This window comes from Crinia signifera, chromosome 9 (assembly GCF_055691185.1).
Source record: "Crinia signifera chromosome 9, ASM5569118v1, whole genome shotgun sequence".
Classification (NCBI taxonomy): Eukaryota; Metazoa; Chordata; class Amphibia; order Anura; family Myobatrachidae; genus Crinia; species Crinia signifera.
In genome coordinates this window covers 11,567,537-11,584,188 of record NC_139225.1, presented here as the reverse complement: position 1 = coordinate 11,584,188, position 16,652 = coordinate 11,567,537, and the positions used below count along the sequence as shown (strand labels likewise).

The following is a 16,652-nucleotide window of genomic DNA, read 5'->3' as shown; positions in this document are numbered from 1 at the left end:
TATGACGCATTGAAATTGCGGTTACTACATTTGATATCTTTGTACTGTCATTTTTTTTTTTTTGCAGAACACAACTTGGGGCCAGGAATTAGTTTATTATTTGTATTTATTAACAGAGTTGTACAGGAATCCATATTTTGGTTGTTCTCCACCATTTAAGGTTCACTGATCTAGTTCCTTTATTGTAACGCCTTTAGTAAATTTGACTAATATGATTCCTTTAATGTTTTCACCTGCCAGCTCGTTTTTGAATTTTGACCTTGTATTTGAACATTAATCGGAGCCGTTTGTTGGTAGGATCTTCTCTGGATTTGGGTCAGCTGAAAGATGTTTGATGTTAGCATTTGTAATGCCTTTGATGTGATTCTTTGAGCAATGATAATGATGACCTTCCCTAAGGTCGAGGAACAAGCTCTTTTTAAAAGGGTTAGAGTATATATTTGATTGTCATTATCACTGACACATTGATAAATTCATTTCTATGGAGAAGGTCATTAAATCACACTAATGTTTATGTTGCAGGGCTTACTTAGATCTGGATGAGCTAAAACAGCGGCTAAATGTGACTGGGTCAACGCAGCTTAATATATTCTTTGCAAACTCATCGGAAGAGGAGCTGGCTGGGATAGCCACATGGCCTTGGGAGAAAGAGGTTCTCACACATCTTGGTATGTTGTACTAAATCACCAAAAACTGTCTACATACTTGGTATTTATTCAACTTTTTAAATGTAGTTTTTTTTTACTTTTGCAAATTGAGCTGGGTAGAGTAATAAACAATTTAAAAGGAATGTCTGGTTGCGTGACGTAATGTTAGTTTCAATTTGAGAAAATAACCTCATTTCTGTTTGATGAATGGTGCGATCAAGTTCCTGGCACTTATCATGTTGTTGTGTGTTCAGCACATCGATGCATGATGTATCATCTGTGGAAAGATTACAGACGTGGACCAGTGGATAAATTGCCCATAGAAACCAACCAGCTTCTACCTATCAAATTCTAGACTTAATTTGACAATTTCTACCTTGAAGCTGGTTAGTTGCTATGGCGACCAACTCCACTGGTTTACTTATCCACTCTTTCACATCTTAATATGTCAACTCACACATCTGTAACAATGAGGTGGGTGGTCTTCGTCGCTCTTATCATTCGTTAAAAGGAATACTCCGCCTGTACTTAATGTAGAAAATATAACACAATGTTAGAAATATTATTAACATTAATATTATTGGACAAATGTTGGGGTAACCCAGGGTAGCAGAAGGCAACTACTGACATATGGAAAATAACAGCACAATATCCCCACCTACCAATTTCATTTATAGCAAGACTAGTATAATCTTTCTTGCAAGAAACACTAAAGATAATGCTAATTCTTTTTAATGTCTATTCTTTTAAATATTCTGTTTAGTAGAATATGTAGTCAAGTGTGTACAAGCTAATTAACTAAAGTCATCTGAAGATGGATAATTTCTTATGGCCCTTTCAGACTGCATTTTTTACCCGTTATTTTGCAGTTTTTTTTACCATTTTAAAACGGTAATTTGTGCAGTCTGAAAGGTGCAGAGTGAATTTACCGGTTCTATTGAACTGGTATTTCTAAACGGTAATAAAGCAGGGTCCTACCCATTTCAGACCCATTTTTTTCATCCACTGATTTCTATGGGTTAAAATAGTTTCAGTGTTGTGAAGGAACAAAAACTGCATTGAAATACCGTTTAAAGACATGAGGTGTGAAAGGGGTTTTAGCTGGCAGAACCGTTTTTAGAAATGTTTTAAAATACCTGGTCAAAGCCAGTTTTGCGGTCTGATAGCAGCATTAGAGACATGAGGGTAGATGTATGAAACAGTGACGAGTATTTGTTCCAATCAGCTGCTATGTATGCGCAGAATGCGCTCAGTGTCGGATTTGTGGAGGGGAAGAGACCATCGGGGGGGGGGGGGAGTCTGTGATGTCATGACATGGCGGACGCCATGATATCAGCCCGCACTTCCACCCACGGCTCCTCTTCTCCTCTCAGCCTAGAGATGACTGCTATTGATTGACCCGGTGATAACAAAAAGCATATTGCAGCTGCTGGGTCAGTCATCCACTGCAGACTGCTCGGTGACATTTAGTACACCGAAATACTCTTCATTTCACCCATCTCATTTCCACCTGAGCTTGGAAGCTGCAGTATACCAGTCGAAAGATCACACGTTCTTGCCAGGTGCTCTGGTGTTCTGGAAAGCCCTGAGAAGCCAAACCATATAAGAATTTTACCAGCATGGATATAATATTAGTAATTTTCCCTGAGGAACACATCTCATACAGATATCAGTTTTAGTTTTTTAGATGGGGGATGGGGTTCCATGCGATACATCACATGTCAAAGGACCACATGCAGCTTATGAGGGATCAGGTGTTTGGCCACCATAACTTTGTTCTATGGCAGAGCGGATTATCTCGTAACAGTTCCTTTATTGTTGCTATACTTTTATATATATATATATATATATATATATATATATATATATATATATATATATATATATATATATATATAATTTATTTCTTTAATTAAATCTAACTATTTAGCAACTAGTATATTTTGAATCAGTCATCACACAAATATGAACACACACACTTGATTTGGCCTTTTCGGAATAATTTTTGTTGCATGTTTTCTATTACAGGTGGCATTGTTATGAATCCATTATTTTTCGGAGTCCCTGGTCACACACATACTATGATCCACGAGATCGGGCACAGTTTTGGACTATACCATGTTTTCCGTGGCATCTCAGAGATTCAGACCTGCAGTGACCCATGTATGGAAACAGATCCTTCCTTTGAAACGGGAGATCTCTGTCGGGATACCAACCCATCCCCTAAGCATAAAACATGTGGAGATCCCGTTCCCGGGCCGGGAAATGACACTTGTGGCTTTCAAACATTTGTCAACACACCGTATAATAACTACATGAGCTACGCAGGTAAGGCACTACAAAGTATATCATTGCAAGGACAACATATTCTGGGGTAAGCTTTAAAAGTGATCAAATGGAGAGTGATAAACAGCCGGCCAATCAGCTCCTACCTGCCATGTCACAGACTGTGTTTGAAAAATGTCAGACAGGAGCTGAGTGGCTGGCTGTTTATAACTTTTATATAATGCATTGTTTCTCCTTGAGGGTCAAATAATCAATTCAGCAGATTTGTGGCCCTAGTTAATTTCAGTTAGTATCTCTTTCAAAACCGATTATATATTTGATTATTATTAATTCTTACATATTTCTAGACTGAGTGATTATTCCATATATACAGTATCTTCTGTGTAGTTGGTAGAGTCACTTCAGTCTGTCAAGCACTGTTAAGGACTCACAAACATGCCAGACATGGTCTCATGCTGACTCCATTATCTCCTTAGGTTCCTGCAATTGATTATATGGTAGATTCCTCCTGTCAGTAGCTGGTTCCATCTTCCTTAGAGTCTTTATAATTATAGTTACTTGGGGGTCGGGTTAGGATGAGGGTTGGACTGGGTTTCTAAAAATACTGTAGCTTTGTCCTCACCTTATGGGTAGTGGTGACATCACAAGGTGAGTTCCAAAAGTCACAGGGACCTGGCTTGGTGGCATGACCTTGTCTCTCTCTGGGCAGATTTATTAAGCTCAGTGAAGTGATAAAGTGTCTTGTTTTTATCACCGGCCAATCAGTTCCCACCTGTCATTTTTCAAACCAAGCCTGTAACTTCACAGGAAGGAGCTGATTGGCCGGTGATAAAAATCAGACATTTTATCACTTCACCAAACTTAATTATTCTGCCCCTCTGTGTGTTGTGCCATCAAACCCCCCCACCCCACCCCACCCCCCCCCCCCACACACACACACACACACACACACACAGTGGTTTCCTCCGATAAATATTGGCTCCTTTATACTTACCTGTAAGTTGCCTGCCTATTGTTCATTTTAATTTACTGTAATTCTCTGTAAACATATAATAGTCACAGCCTGCTAGTATAAGTGGCAGATCCTTGTCCCTTCACTGTAGCCCATGGCTGTCACAGACAGCTGAATTTTTTGGTATGGAGTTTCAGGGTGCACCTCAGCCCAAGAACGGCTAGCTACCAATGTAAATTTAGCATTGGCGGTTGACAACATGTAAAATAACTCATGAGAGTGAGGGTACATGGGGACTGTGTACATGTGTTAATGCTGTGCGGTTAAACGGATTTTATTACTTTGGCCGCACTGCTACACAAATACACATGTACATCTGGATCGTGCCTTCAATTAAACAAGTAACAAGAAACAGTGAAGAGCCACGGGCCCGTTTCAGAGCCGTGTTAATTTAGTTGAGTGTTTTTGTTTTTTTTGCAACTGCGCATGCATAGATATTTTGAAAACTACCTACGATGCATACAATATATATTGGAACATATTCTAGTCCACACGCAACAAATGGGTGTGGATTCAACACCGGCCACCGCTCGCACGGCCGCCCCCCCGCTCAGCGATTACCGTGTAAGGCTGCGAATGGATGTTTTACATAAACATCCATTTGCAGCCTTGGGTGCGGGGGGCAAATCACTTGATGGTTGCCGACCATGATTTGAACCGTACACGCAAAACTAAGACACCCTAATTTCCATGGGAATGCCTAGCGTTTTCATGGGAACACGATGGACATTCCCATGGTTGCGTCCCCTCGCTGTTGCCACCACGTACCGGACCCGCACTGTTATATGGTACACACCAGGACGATATGGCCCAAAATGAGCCAAATTAGATACAATCTCGACCGATTGTATGTAAATCGGCCACATTTTGGGCCATTTTGCTGCCCTTTTGATGGGATCCCGATCCGATGCACAGCTCCGTGGGTAGTCGGTCTTTTCTGAGGTCCTACCTGCTGCAGGTAGGATCCCAGAAATGACCATTGTAGTGGGTGGGGGTCGCGATCGGATCGCGATCACATATGGGGCATTTTCGCAGCGGGTCGGCGGCGCCGTCAGCTCGTGTGACTACCCGCTCAAGAGCACCATTGTCCTGTTGTGTACCGGGCATTAGATGCGTACGGGACGATGAGCTGCAGAAAGCGTATGCACATGCGCAGAAGGGAGCGTTATCAAAACATCGCTCCCCTGTGCAAACCTGCAGGTGATCGAGGGATACATATTAAGGCCCATTGTGTATGCACAAAGATGCCACAATTATGGAGAAGAGTGGTATCAGAAATGTTGTGGGAACATGATGGTTGTTCCTGGGCGGTCAGTGGGAGCTAAATGCAAAAGTGGTCTATTCAGTGGGTGTATTCTAGGAGTGTAGCCAGTTTGACACTATAAACACTTTTGACCATCGTTGTTACATTTGTATAAATATATTACTTTTGTCATTTTTTTAATCACTTTAGTGGTTTTTTTTTTTTTTTACGCTTACTAGACCCAGATTAATTCTCTTATGCCAGAAACACCAATGATGATGTCGTCCGCGTTCGCTGTTGTTCACTGGTTACGTAATTATAATACCTTGGGACTGCACTCTATGAGATCAGTGTCCCCATGTGCCTAATTAGTCATCTGGTGTATTAATAGCTCACAGGCCCGATGGCGACGACTTAGAACAAAGTTGGAGAGGGAACCAAGCAACACAACAGTTACTACGTTTTAAGCCAGCAAAGGGGCTGAGGTGGTTTGCACTACACCAGTTTGCAAAGCCTCTCTTGCACGATTTTGCTTTGCTCATCTCCAGAAAGTGAATCCACTCACCTTACGTCTGCAGAGAGGTAATGGAAGGAGGGGCATCCTCACATAGAAAAACAGCTATAGAGGTGGGGGTAGGGGGGAGCGGGGGCCATGATGCGTTCTACAACATGGCCCTCATTAACGAAATTACTCGCAGGAACGCACATCGTTAACAATATAGTGAATTCAAGCCAGACATAAACCCTGTCGAGTTCTAGACACAATATATGTCGACCTTAATTGAGTTGACCTAGTGACCATATCCCATATGTACTATGATATCGCTAACAATATTGTTATCGTGCATATCGGAGACTTTAATTGTCTGGTGTATACGCACCTATACGCGCCTTTGGCAACAATTGCTTCTCTAGGATTGAAAACCAGCGTGTATGGACAGCGTTGATGCAGGGAAAGCCTCTCAGTGCATACACACTGAGCAGCTTTCCCCCTGCCCGGCGCCATGGCCCTTATTCTAGTTGAATCGGACGGATGCGTATTTCGGACAGGAACCGAGTGTTCTTAGCCCCGCCTACCGTATGGATCACTCACACTGTCCGAATGCGGTATGACGCCACCGACCATCGAATGCTGGACAGAGTGGTCAGGCAGCACCGAGTACTCCAGACCACTCGGACATTTCTCCGTGCAAACGCAGGGATATGGGCGGGCAGCTGAAATCCGGCTATGTCTGATGTCAGCCCCCCACACGTGCATCACGGCCGCATTACCATACGTACGCCCAGCATTTTCATGGGAACGCCCATGAAACGCGGGGCGTACGCATATGGTAATGAGTCCAAACAGCCCTTCACGCCCCTCTCCACCCCTGCTCATTTTCTGCACGGACCTCACGCCGTGTTCGTACGTGTGCGGCGTTTGAAAATGCGCAGATACGCCTCTGCACATGTGCAAACACCAACCATCGGCCGGCCGTCCGTATTCGGAGCCATCCGTCTCAATCAGAATAAGGGCCCATGTCGCCAATCAGCATGTTTACATGTGGGATGCCAACATCATAATCCCCACATGGTCAGAACGTCAACATTGCCAGAACGGCAACACTGTGGATCTGTGGATGTCAACAGAATGTTGACACATGATTTTAAGGTTAGGGTTCCATTTAAATTAAGGTAAGGATTATGCTGCAGATTAGTATTAAGGGTATTCTACAGTCAGGTTTAGAGTAAAATTTATTTGTCAGAATTTTTAGGGTGGACATGAAAAGTGTTGACATTCTGACAATGTCGTTAATGACTCTGATACATAAAAAACATTCTGATACATAAAAACACATATTTGTAGTCAGTTCCCTTTCCTTTTCACAGGTTGTATAAGTAATTAGAATCAACCAACACAAACATTTCATAAAATGCTCCAAAGAACTCCAGGTCCTGTTCTACACTAGCACACTTGGGGAACCTTCGGCACTCCAGCTGTTGTTGAACTACACATCCCAGCATGCCCTGCTACATTTTTGCTATTTGCCCATGCTAAAACTGTTGCAAGCCATGCTGGGATGTGTAGTTCAACAACAGCGAGAGGGTCGAATGTTCCCCATCCCTGCTGTAGCACAATATGTACATACTGTAGACATTTTACCAAGCTGCCGTTTCTCTCAATATCCCATATTTCTTATATTCCTCAAATGAAAGATCTCAAAGTCATCAGAACATGTACTGTAGGTTTATAAGCAATGTTCCCTGGCATGTTCTGTCAGCTTATATGCTGTCTGTATGATTAGCTTCCCATAGCAACATCCCATCTTCAATAGAATTCTCATCTTAATAATTAAACCCCTGTGTACGACACTTAAGGCCCCCATACAGTGGGTCTGACTTGTCCTCAGGAAGCGTGGGAAGCACTGCTGAATTTGAAAACACTGGCCGGAAGCTGATTGGCTGATATTCCCGCCACCCAACCAGCTGGCTGGACCCCGCAGCACGCCCCCCGCTGCATGTGTAGGAGGTCCTAGGACGGGTGGTCGGACGGCTGGCAGGTCAGACCTCCTGCTTGGGTCCGATGCGCACAGGACCGCGCAATCGGCCCAAATCGGGCTAAATCGGCTCATGTATGGGCACCTTTAGAGTCGTATTCGTCATCAAGGGCTAGATGGACCAATGATTTAGTATCCAACAAATTGTGGTATGGATTCAGCATTGCTCCAAAAAGCAGCTGTACATGCGTCCAGTAACACTGATACCAGCAATACTTATCGTCTCAGTTGCTGGCTTCGGCACATTTGTGAGGCAAGGTCAGTGGCGTAACCATAGCCACACAAGGGTGCCGGACGACTCACCAACAGTCGGGATTCCGACAGTCATTACCCCCACGTCGGAATCCCGACAGCTCCCTCGTGGGGGTTCATGACTCCCATAGACGGAGAATAAAAACGGTGGCAAGCACAGCGAGCCCGCAAGGGGCTTCGTTGCACTATGCCCGCTGTGCAGTCGGGATTCGGACATCGGGCTAATGACTGTCGGAATTCCGACTGTCGGTGTGTTATACCACACCTGCCCCACAGACCCAGCGGTGGCGGGGAGGTGCTGTGTAAGTGTGGGCGTCGGGGGTCTGCGGGGCTATTGTAACGTCGCTACCACCTGCCGGAACCTGCCGTGTCTGTGGCCAGGACATATTTAAGATAGGGGTTAACTTTACTTAGGGGATGTGTCAACTTTACTTGGGATGGCGCTGCCAAAATTTTTCCTGGAGTTTAGGATACACATTTTCAAGTGCATCTCTACATGCAACCGAGTAAGTGGTGAATCTGGATTTGTGAGGGCTGCCACAACTGTGGGTTTCGCACGTTTGGATGGAATCATTAATACACGTGTTGTCAGGTCGATATCTTGCAGCAGGGATTGGCTACTGCATTTGTGTCCTGATGATGGACTCTCGAACCAATTGTATGGATACGGCTGGGTGCACAAGGAAGTATACTGCACTGCCTATAGTTGAATGTATACATTTAGATCCATTTACAAAATGTGCCAGTATCTAAATCCTCTGCAGAATTAGCACCTCAATTTATATAATAACGACATTGTTCTCTTAGTGACTTGTCGTCATAGATGTGTCTCCGGGTCCACCTTTCTTTGTAGCTCTACCCTAGGGCACCTTTCTTTGTCGCTCTACCCTAGGCCACCTTTTTTTGTCACTCTACCCTAGGCCACCTTTCTTTGTTACTCTAACCTAGGCCACCTTTCTTTGTCGCTCTACCCTAGGGCACCTTTCTTTGTCACTCTACCCTAGGCCACCTTTCTTTGTCACTCTAACCTAGGCCACCTTTCTTTGTTGCTCTAACCTAGGCCACCTTTCTTTGTTGCTCTACCCTAGGCCACCTTTCTTTGTCGCTCTACCCTAGGCCACCTTTCTTTGTCGCTCTACCCTAGGGCACCTTTCTTTGTTGCTCTACCCTGGCCACCTTTCTTTGTCGCTCTACCCTAGGCCACCTTTCTTTGTCGCTCTACCCTAGTCCACCTTTCTTTGTCGCTCTACCCTAGTCCACCTTTCTTTGTCGCTCTACCCTAGGCCACATTTCTTTGTTGCTCTTCCCTAGGCCACCTTTCTTTGACGCTCTACCCTAGGCCACCTTTCTTTGTCGCTCTACCTTAGGCCACCTTTCTTTGTCGCTCTACCCTAGGCCACCTTTCTTTGTCGCTCTACCCTAGGTCACCTTTCTTTGTCGCTCTACCCTTGGTCACCTTTCTTTGTCATTCTACCTTAGGCCACCTTTTTTGTTGCTCTACCCTAGGCCACCTTTCTTTGTCGCTCTACCCTAGGCCACCTTTCTTTGTCGCTCTACCCTTGGCCACCTTTCTTTGTAGCTCTACCCTAGGCCCCCTTTATTTGTCGCTCTACCCTTGGCCACCTTTCTTTATCGCTCTACCCTAGGCCACCTTTTTTTGTCACTCTACCCTAGGCCACCTTTCTTTGTTACTCTACCCTAGGCCACCTTTCTTTGTCGCTCTACCCTAGGGCAGCTTTCTTTGTCACTCTACCCTAGGCCACCTTTCTTTGTCACTCTAACCTAGGCCACCTTTCTTTGTTGCTCTAACCTAGGCCACCTTTCTTTGTTGCTCTACCCTAGGTCACCTTTCTTTGTCGCTCTACCCTAGGCCACCTTTCTTTGTCGCTCTACCCTAGGGCACCTTTCTTTGTTGCTCTACCCTGGCCACCTTTATTTGTCGCTCTACCCTAGGCGACCTTTCTTTGTCGCTCTACCCTAGTCCACCTTTCTTTGTCGCTCTACCCTAGTCCACCTTTCTTTGTCGCTCTACCCTAGGCCACATTTCTTTGTTGCTCTACCCTAGGCCACCTTTCTTTGACGCTCTACCCTAGGCCACCTTTCTTTGTCGCTCTACCTTAGGCCACCTTTCTTTGTCGCTCTACCCTAGGCCACCTTTCTTTGTCGCTCTACCCTAGGTCACCTTTCTTTGTCGCTCTACCCTTGGCCACCTTTCTTTGTCATTCTACCTTAGGCCACCTTTCTTTGTTGCTCTACCCTAGGCCACCTTTCTTTGTCGCTCTACCCTAGGCCACCTTTCTTTGTCGCTCTACCCTTGGCCACCTTTCTTTGTAGCTCTACCCTAGGCCCCCTTTATTTGTCGCTCTACCCTTGGCCACCTTTCTTTATCGTTCTACCCTAGGCCACCTTTTTTTGTCGCTCTACTCTAAGCCACCTTTCTTTGTCGCTCTACCCTGGCCACCTTTCTTTGTCGCTCTACCCTAGGCCACCTTTCTTTGTCGCTCTACCCTAGTCCACCTTTCTTTGTCGCTCTACCCTAGTCCACCTTTCTTTGTCGCTCTACCCTAGGCCACATTTCTTTGTTGCTCTACCCTAGGCCACCTTTCTTTGACGCTCTACCCTAGGCCACCTTTCTTTGTCGCTCTACCTTAGGCCACCTTTCTTTGTCGCTCTACCCTAGGCCACCTTTCTTTGTCGCTCTACCCTAGGTCACCTTTCTTTGTCGCTCTACCCTTGGCCACCTTTCTTTGTCGCTCTACCCTAAGCCACCTTTCTTTGTCACTCTACCTTTGGCCACCTTTCTTTGTTGCTCTACCCTAGGCCACCTTTCTTTGTCACTCTACTCTAGGTCACCTTTCTTTGTCGCTCTACCCTTGGCCACCTTTCTTTGTCGCTCTACCCTAAGCCACCTTTCTTTGTCACTCTACCTTTGGCCACCTTTCTTTGTTGCTCTACCCTAGGCCACCTTTCTTAGTCGCTCTACACTAGGCCAAATCTCCTCATTTGCACTCACTATTTTTATTATTCCCTTTCACTCTTTTATTTTTGTCTCATAATTTTATTCACCTTCCCTCTCTTTCTCTCACTCTACCACCCCCCCCCCACACACACACACACTCTCTTCCCTTACTCTCTCATCATTTCACATTGTCTCACCATGCATTCCCACTTTTGCTCACCCATCTTTCTTTCTGTCCCTCCCTCAGACTCTACCTTCTTTCCCTATCTCTCTCTCTCTCTCTCTCTCTCTCTCTCTCACTCTTCCTGTCCACCTCTCGCTCTTTCTTCCTTTGCTCCCCCTCTCTCTCCTTCCTTATTTTCTCTATCATTCTCTATCATTCACTCACCCTCTCTCTCTACTCTTATAATACTTTTTTTCTTTCTTTCATTATTTCTTTATCTCTCTCTCTCTCTCTCTCTCTCTCTCTCTCTCTCTCTCTCTCTCTCTCTCTCGTCCTCTCATAATGTTGGCTCTAGTAATGCATAATACTGTATAACCTTTAAAATCCAGTATATCTGTTTAATCTGAAACTACAGTATTACAACATTGTGTCATTTACCTTATTATAGATATGACATCACTCTGTCTCACATTTAAGGGGAGAGGGTGGTTACAATTCTTGTACCTTGCACTTTTATGTATTAAAATGTTATCACACTTTTTATGATAGATAGATAGATAGATAGATAGATAGATAGATAGATAGATAGATAGATAGATAGATAGATAGATAGATAGATAAATCAATTATACAGGAAAAATTGGGTATTGACTCAAATTTGCGCAAAGGCAGCTGCTGGTGTATGGTTAAAAACTGGGGTGTTCTTCTTTCCCTGAGATAGATAGATAGATAGATAGATAGATAGATAGATAGATAGATAGATAGATAGATAGATAGATAGAAATGGAAATGGATCAATACTTGAAGAAATGGACAGGTGGGGAGACTTTATTGTAATTGTCCATAATGGTACCGAAATCCAACTACCACATATTCATTGTGAAGCTGTAGATTTCCTGATGAAGTTCTGTATTATAACTCATTACTTGTACACTGCATTTTTCAGCGAAGGGAGCTTTCTGTCTGTATTTCTGCTTTATGATGGCTATTAAAGGCTTTTAAGTGCTGCTTTCCTTGGCAAATACTTATGGCTTTTTACAGGACACTTACATAAAGCCCATCAATTATTGAGGAAATCCTGGAATGTAGCCTTAAAGCTAATGACAGAAATGTTTAACGTCAATGACAGAACCCCTTGCTATCTGGGTTGTTAGATTTGTACTAGCTGCATTTGTACATTTATTCCCTACTTAGTAGACCTAAGCCATTTTACCGTGTGGATTGGGACTTTGTAGCTAATGAAATGAATGTTTAATGCTAAGTTCTTCGGAAGATGCTTGGTATTGTACTCTCGCATTAAGCAGAGATTCCCACGACAATACAAATCACTCAGATATCCCAAGGCTAGGTTAACTGCAGAAACACACAGGCCTTACCCAACGTAGATGTAACCAAACGCTAACTTGACATAGAGATCGGAGATTTGCAGATTCCTGGTCTGAGGAAACCTTTTGTGAAATATCACAAACCTTGATGTGACCTCTATTTTCTCAGGTTAATGTCTGTTCTTTGATAGGAAGGAGTGAGATGTTTCATTTATCATTCCGCGGAAAAGTGATGACTGAACAAACTCGTTCACAGATCATTAACTCTCAGAATATTGAAAAATCTGCAGGCACTACAATGTATTCGCATTCAGGTGCTCGGACAAACAGCGACATAACAATGCATTTATCCTTCTCGTGGTTTTACTTTCAGATGATGACTGCACCGACTCATTCACTCCCAATCAAGTTGCCAGAATGCACTGCTACCTAGACCTAGTATACAAAGGCTGGCAGCCCTTCCTCAAATCGTCACCAGTTGCGATTGCACCGCAGATAATAGAGCACACCCACACCTCTATCACCATGGAGTGGTTCCCCCCTATTGATGGAAATATCTTTGAAAGGTGAACATTTATGAGAAGTTCCTAAATGCATACAGGCTTCTTTATTGTATAAACCTGTTATTTACTCCATTCACCGATGTGCATCTGTCCAGCATCTTATAGTTCCAGATAATTGGGGGAGATAACATAGAACTCATTCAGTATCCATTGGCCTTTTGCATTATGTGCTTGAAAAATAATAATTAGAAGCTAATTAATTGGAATTGTATTTCTCTCTCTCCTCTTTTTCGCTCTCCGATGTTTGATATATTTCCCTCTTTATTTTATTTTCGTCACTTTTATCAAGAGAAATATAGGCCCACGTGTGAGCTTTATTATAGAACAATGTGGCAGATGTATGAACCAGCGTTAAGTGCAAATATGCACTTAACGCTGGTTAACTGGGGGGGATTACGATTTTCCTAATGTATCACTAGCGCACCTAGCGTGCGCTAGTGACAGCCCGCCGAGTTACGCTCGGCGGGGCTGTCCCCTGCAATCCCCTCAGGGATTAACGGCCCGGGGCGATGTATTAACAGCCTTCAAGGCGTTAATTCGCCACGACCACTTCGCCAGCTCAGGGTTAGCGTTGTCCTATCCCCCACTGTGGGGACAACGCTAGCCCTGCGTCTGGCTCGGGCTGCGCTGGAGATCTCCGTTTTTTTGCGAAATCTCGCGCATGCCCATTAGAGCTGGACGGGGGGGGAGCGCACTGAGCATGCGTGGGGCGCCGGGGGAGCCGAAAAGGAGAGCCGTTAACACTGGGCATAACGGCTCTCCTTATCGGCTTGGGGGGGGGTTAATACATCTCCCCATAACGAGTGCCCGCTTCTCCTCGTTATGCAGGAGAAGCTGGACCCGTTATTTAACAAATGTTAAAACGACATTGATACATCTGCCCCATAGATAAATAAAAAGATGTCATATACTATATACAAATACAACTAAGTTGCAGAAATGCGCATGCACAATAAAAAAAAAATTAAACCAGAACCGCCCTGTGAATGGTGGTACAAATTGTATCTCTCTCTCCTCTTTCTCTCTCTAATTTTTGATATATTTCACTCTTTATTTTATTGTCATCACTTTTATCAAGAGAAATATAGGCACACGTGTGAGCTTTTTTTATTTGGGTGGCCGCTGATTGGCTGAGAGAACACTCTTAGCCAAGGTTGCTTGGGTGCACCCGGTGAACAATCTGTTCACCCTGGCCACACGAAACAAGCACATTCGCAATAAAAAAAAACACATTAGTCCCCGTGCGAAGAAGCGCCACTTGCAAACGGACCCGAATAAGGTCTTAACTTAAGTGTGTTTATTGTGCAATTCGCACAATTCAAATGCAATTTTCAGACCTTATCATACAGTTTGGCAAGTGAAACTAAAAATCGCATCTGAGATTTGGTGGTATTCTGTCCCCTTAAAGCAAAACCGCATGGGTTGGTTTTGGGTTATCTGGCTGACAGTGGGTTACCTGTGGTTATTTTTTGGGCCTGAGGGAATTTAATCAGTGATGATAAGGTTTGGGCTGCTCATTTAGAGGGCACCCCACATTGAGGTTCTTCTGTCTGAGTGGAACCAACCTAGCCTGAAAGAGCTGTTTGTCCCTCTCCCCATGTTAGATGTTCCAGTCCAGGCCCTGAAGAGTAGACTGTGTTTTTTTTTTTCTTTTGAATTAACTTTATTCTTAATTTGAACTATATAGCACACAGTGCCAATCCTCATCACCAGCACATATCTCTTCATAACAGCTTGATAAGCCACAATTGAATACCTCCTACAGGTGTCTCTGGACTTGCCACCTAGTTACTTTAGAGGTGCTTGCACATATGCCATTTCTGCAACTTTTTGGGCACTTATTCTGGTTGACTCGCTCGTGCGCAAATTTTCTTCCTTGTGAGTCAACCAGAACGCCCCTTCGAATGGTGGTACGCCCACCCCCCCCTCCTTGGAATGGTGGTATGCCCACCCCCCCTCCTTCGCATGCTGGGTTCGTTAACCCAGCATGCCAATGGATATTTGCATAAACATGCATGCCAGTGGGAACCTCCCCCATCTTTCAATGGTCACCGACCATCGAATGATGGCGAAGGCGCTTACATCTGTAAGGGTGGTCCAGACCACTCGTAATATGCGCGTAGAATTCCAGGGAATTGGGCTGGCAGCTGACATCTGGCTATGTCAGCTGTCCTCCCTTCATGCGTGCTGGGCACTCACATATGCTAATGGTCCAGGCCGGTACCCCGCTCCCCTCTCGAAAGGCAGGGAGCATGCACTTGGCGAACAGATTTCGCTCCCAGCTTATACACATGCGCAGAAATGCTGCTGCGCATATGCAGAACATCGGTCCCCCATGTGAATTCGCGCCCGACCGAATCAAACTGAATAAGGGCCTCAACGCTCTTATTTCCCATAAGCATGGTAACACTGAGCAGCCTTATAGTTAAAATGATGCCCAAGCCTAAATATGGCCTATTATACATGATGCAGCATATCAGTATTAAAGTTAAGACTCTTTTTTTAAAAAGGGCTCACGGTGCTAAAGAACTGAATCAGTCCAGTCCAGTCCAATAATGCTCCTTGGAATGTTACTAAGAGGATTGGGTGGATTGTAATTCTTTCTTTGAATCAGAGCAACGCTAGAGCATATCTGAGCCAGCTGTGGTACAAACCGGCTTCAATATTAAGTAATAGTAGGAGGAATTCCTGATATTTTGTTTCTAAATGACAATGGTATACTGTATAAACCATATCAATCAATAGACACCTGCTTTCATTGTCCTACAGTAGGCTTGGATGTGATACAATGCACACAGCAGCGGAGGCTGGGAGGAGGTGAATGGATGACTGTGTGCGGCATCCATTCACCTACTGGAAGGAGGCTGGGGGAGCACGGAGGCTGGGGGCAGCCCAGCAGCTTTCCCGGGAGCTGGGCTTGCTCCCACCGCGTCGGTCAGTGTTATGGGGGTCCCTGCTGGCGGGTTTCCCGGCGCTTGGAGATTATGTCATCTCCAAGCGCTGGCTCAGGGCCCGACTGCACCAGCGTCGCCCACCTGACATAATGCCGGGGGACGGCGGTGTAAAAGGGAACAAAAACCCGGGTGTCAGCACTGTTCGCTGTCATAGCAAGCAAAAAACATTGAAAACACCTCACTAGGCGATTTTGAGCTCCCTTTTCCCATTTTGCACTACTGTACTTTGAGGTCAAAATTGCCTAGTGTGTATGAGCGGGCAAACAGTGTAAGAGCTGTTGCATGCTCCCGCATCATCGCCGGTGGCTGGCCTCCGTCGTATGGTATTACAGGCCAAGTTAACCACTTTGTATTGTCACATATTTGGAAAGAGGTCCCCACTTCCGCTATGAAAATCGCTGGGCTGGGTAAAAACCACTCAGTGTGTACACACTGAGCGATTTATCGGCCAGCGATTTATATAACATCGCTTATGGTCAGAAACGCCCAGTTTGTAAACACTTTTACTGTTCCTGATACCACTAATAAAGCCAAATAATCAATGCTGCATTCCCACGTGGAGCAGCAGTAAATGCGACAAAGCTCTGGTTCAAAGAGTCCAGAAGTAATTGATTTCAAATCAGGACTGTCCTGGGACACTGACTAAAACCATAGATAGGTACATTTTTGCCATTGTCTTTATCTTTCATACTTTATTAAATGGACCCTTAA

General features: G+C 44.6%; 1 protein-coding gene across 2 annotated transcripts in view; it reads left to right on the top strand.

Moving 5' to 3' along the window:
• PAPPA (pappalysin 1) overlaps nt 1–16,652 on the top strand; it is a 308,026-nt gene that overhangs the window by 97,815 nt on the left and 193,559 nt on the right. For both annotated transcript variants that reach the window (XM_083161035.1, XM_083161036.1), the window contains exons 3-5: nt 523–668; nt 2,676–2,975; nt 12,798–12,990. In XM_083161035.1, coding sequence (XP_083017161.1) covers nt 523–668; nt 2,676–2,975; nt 12,798–12,990 — 639 coding nt within the window. The remainder of the gene's footprint in view (nt 1–522; nt 669–2,675; nt 2,976–12,797; nt 12,991–16,652) is intronic.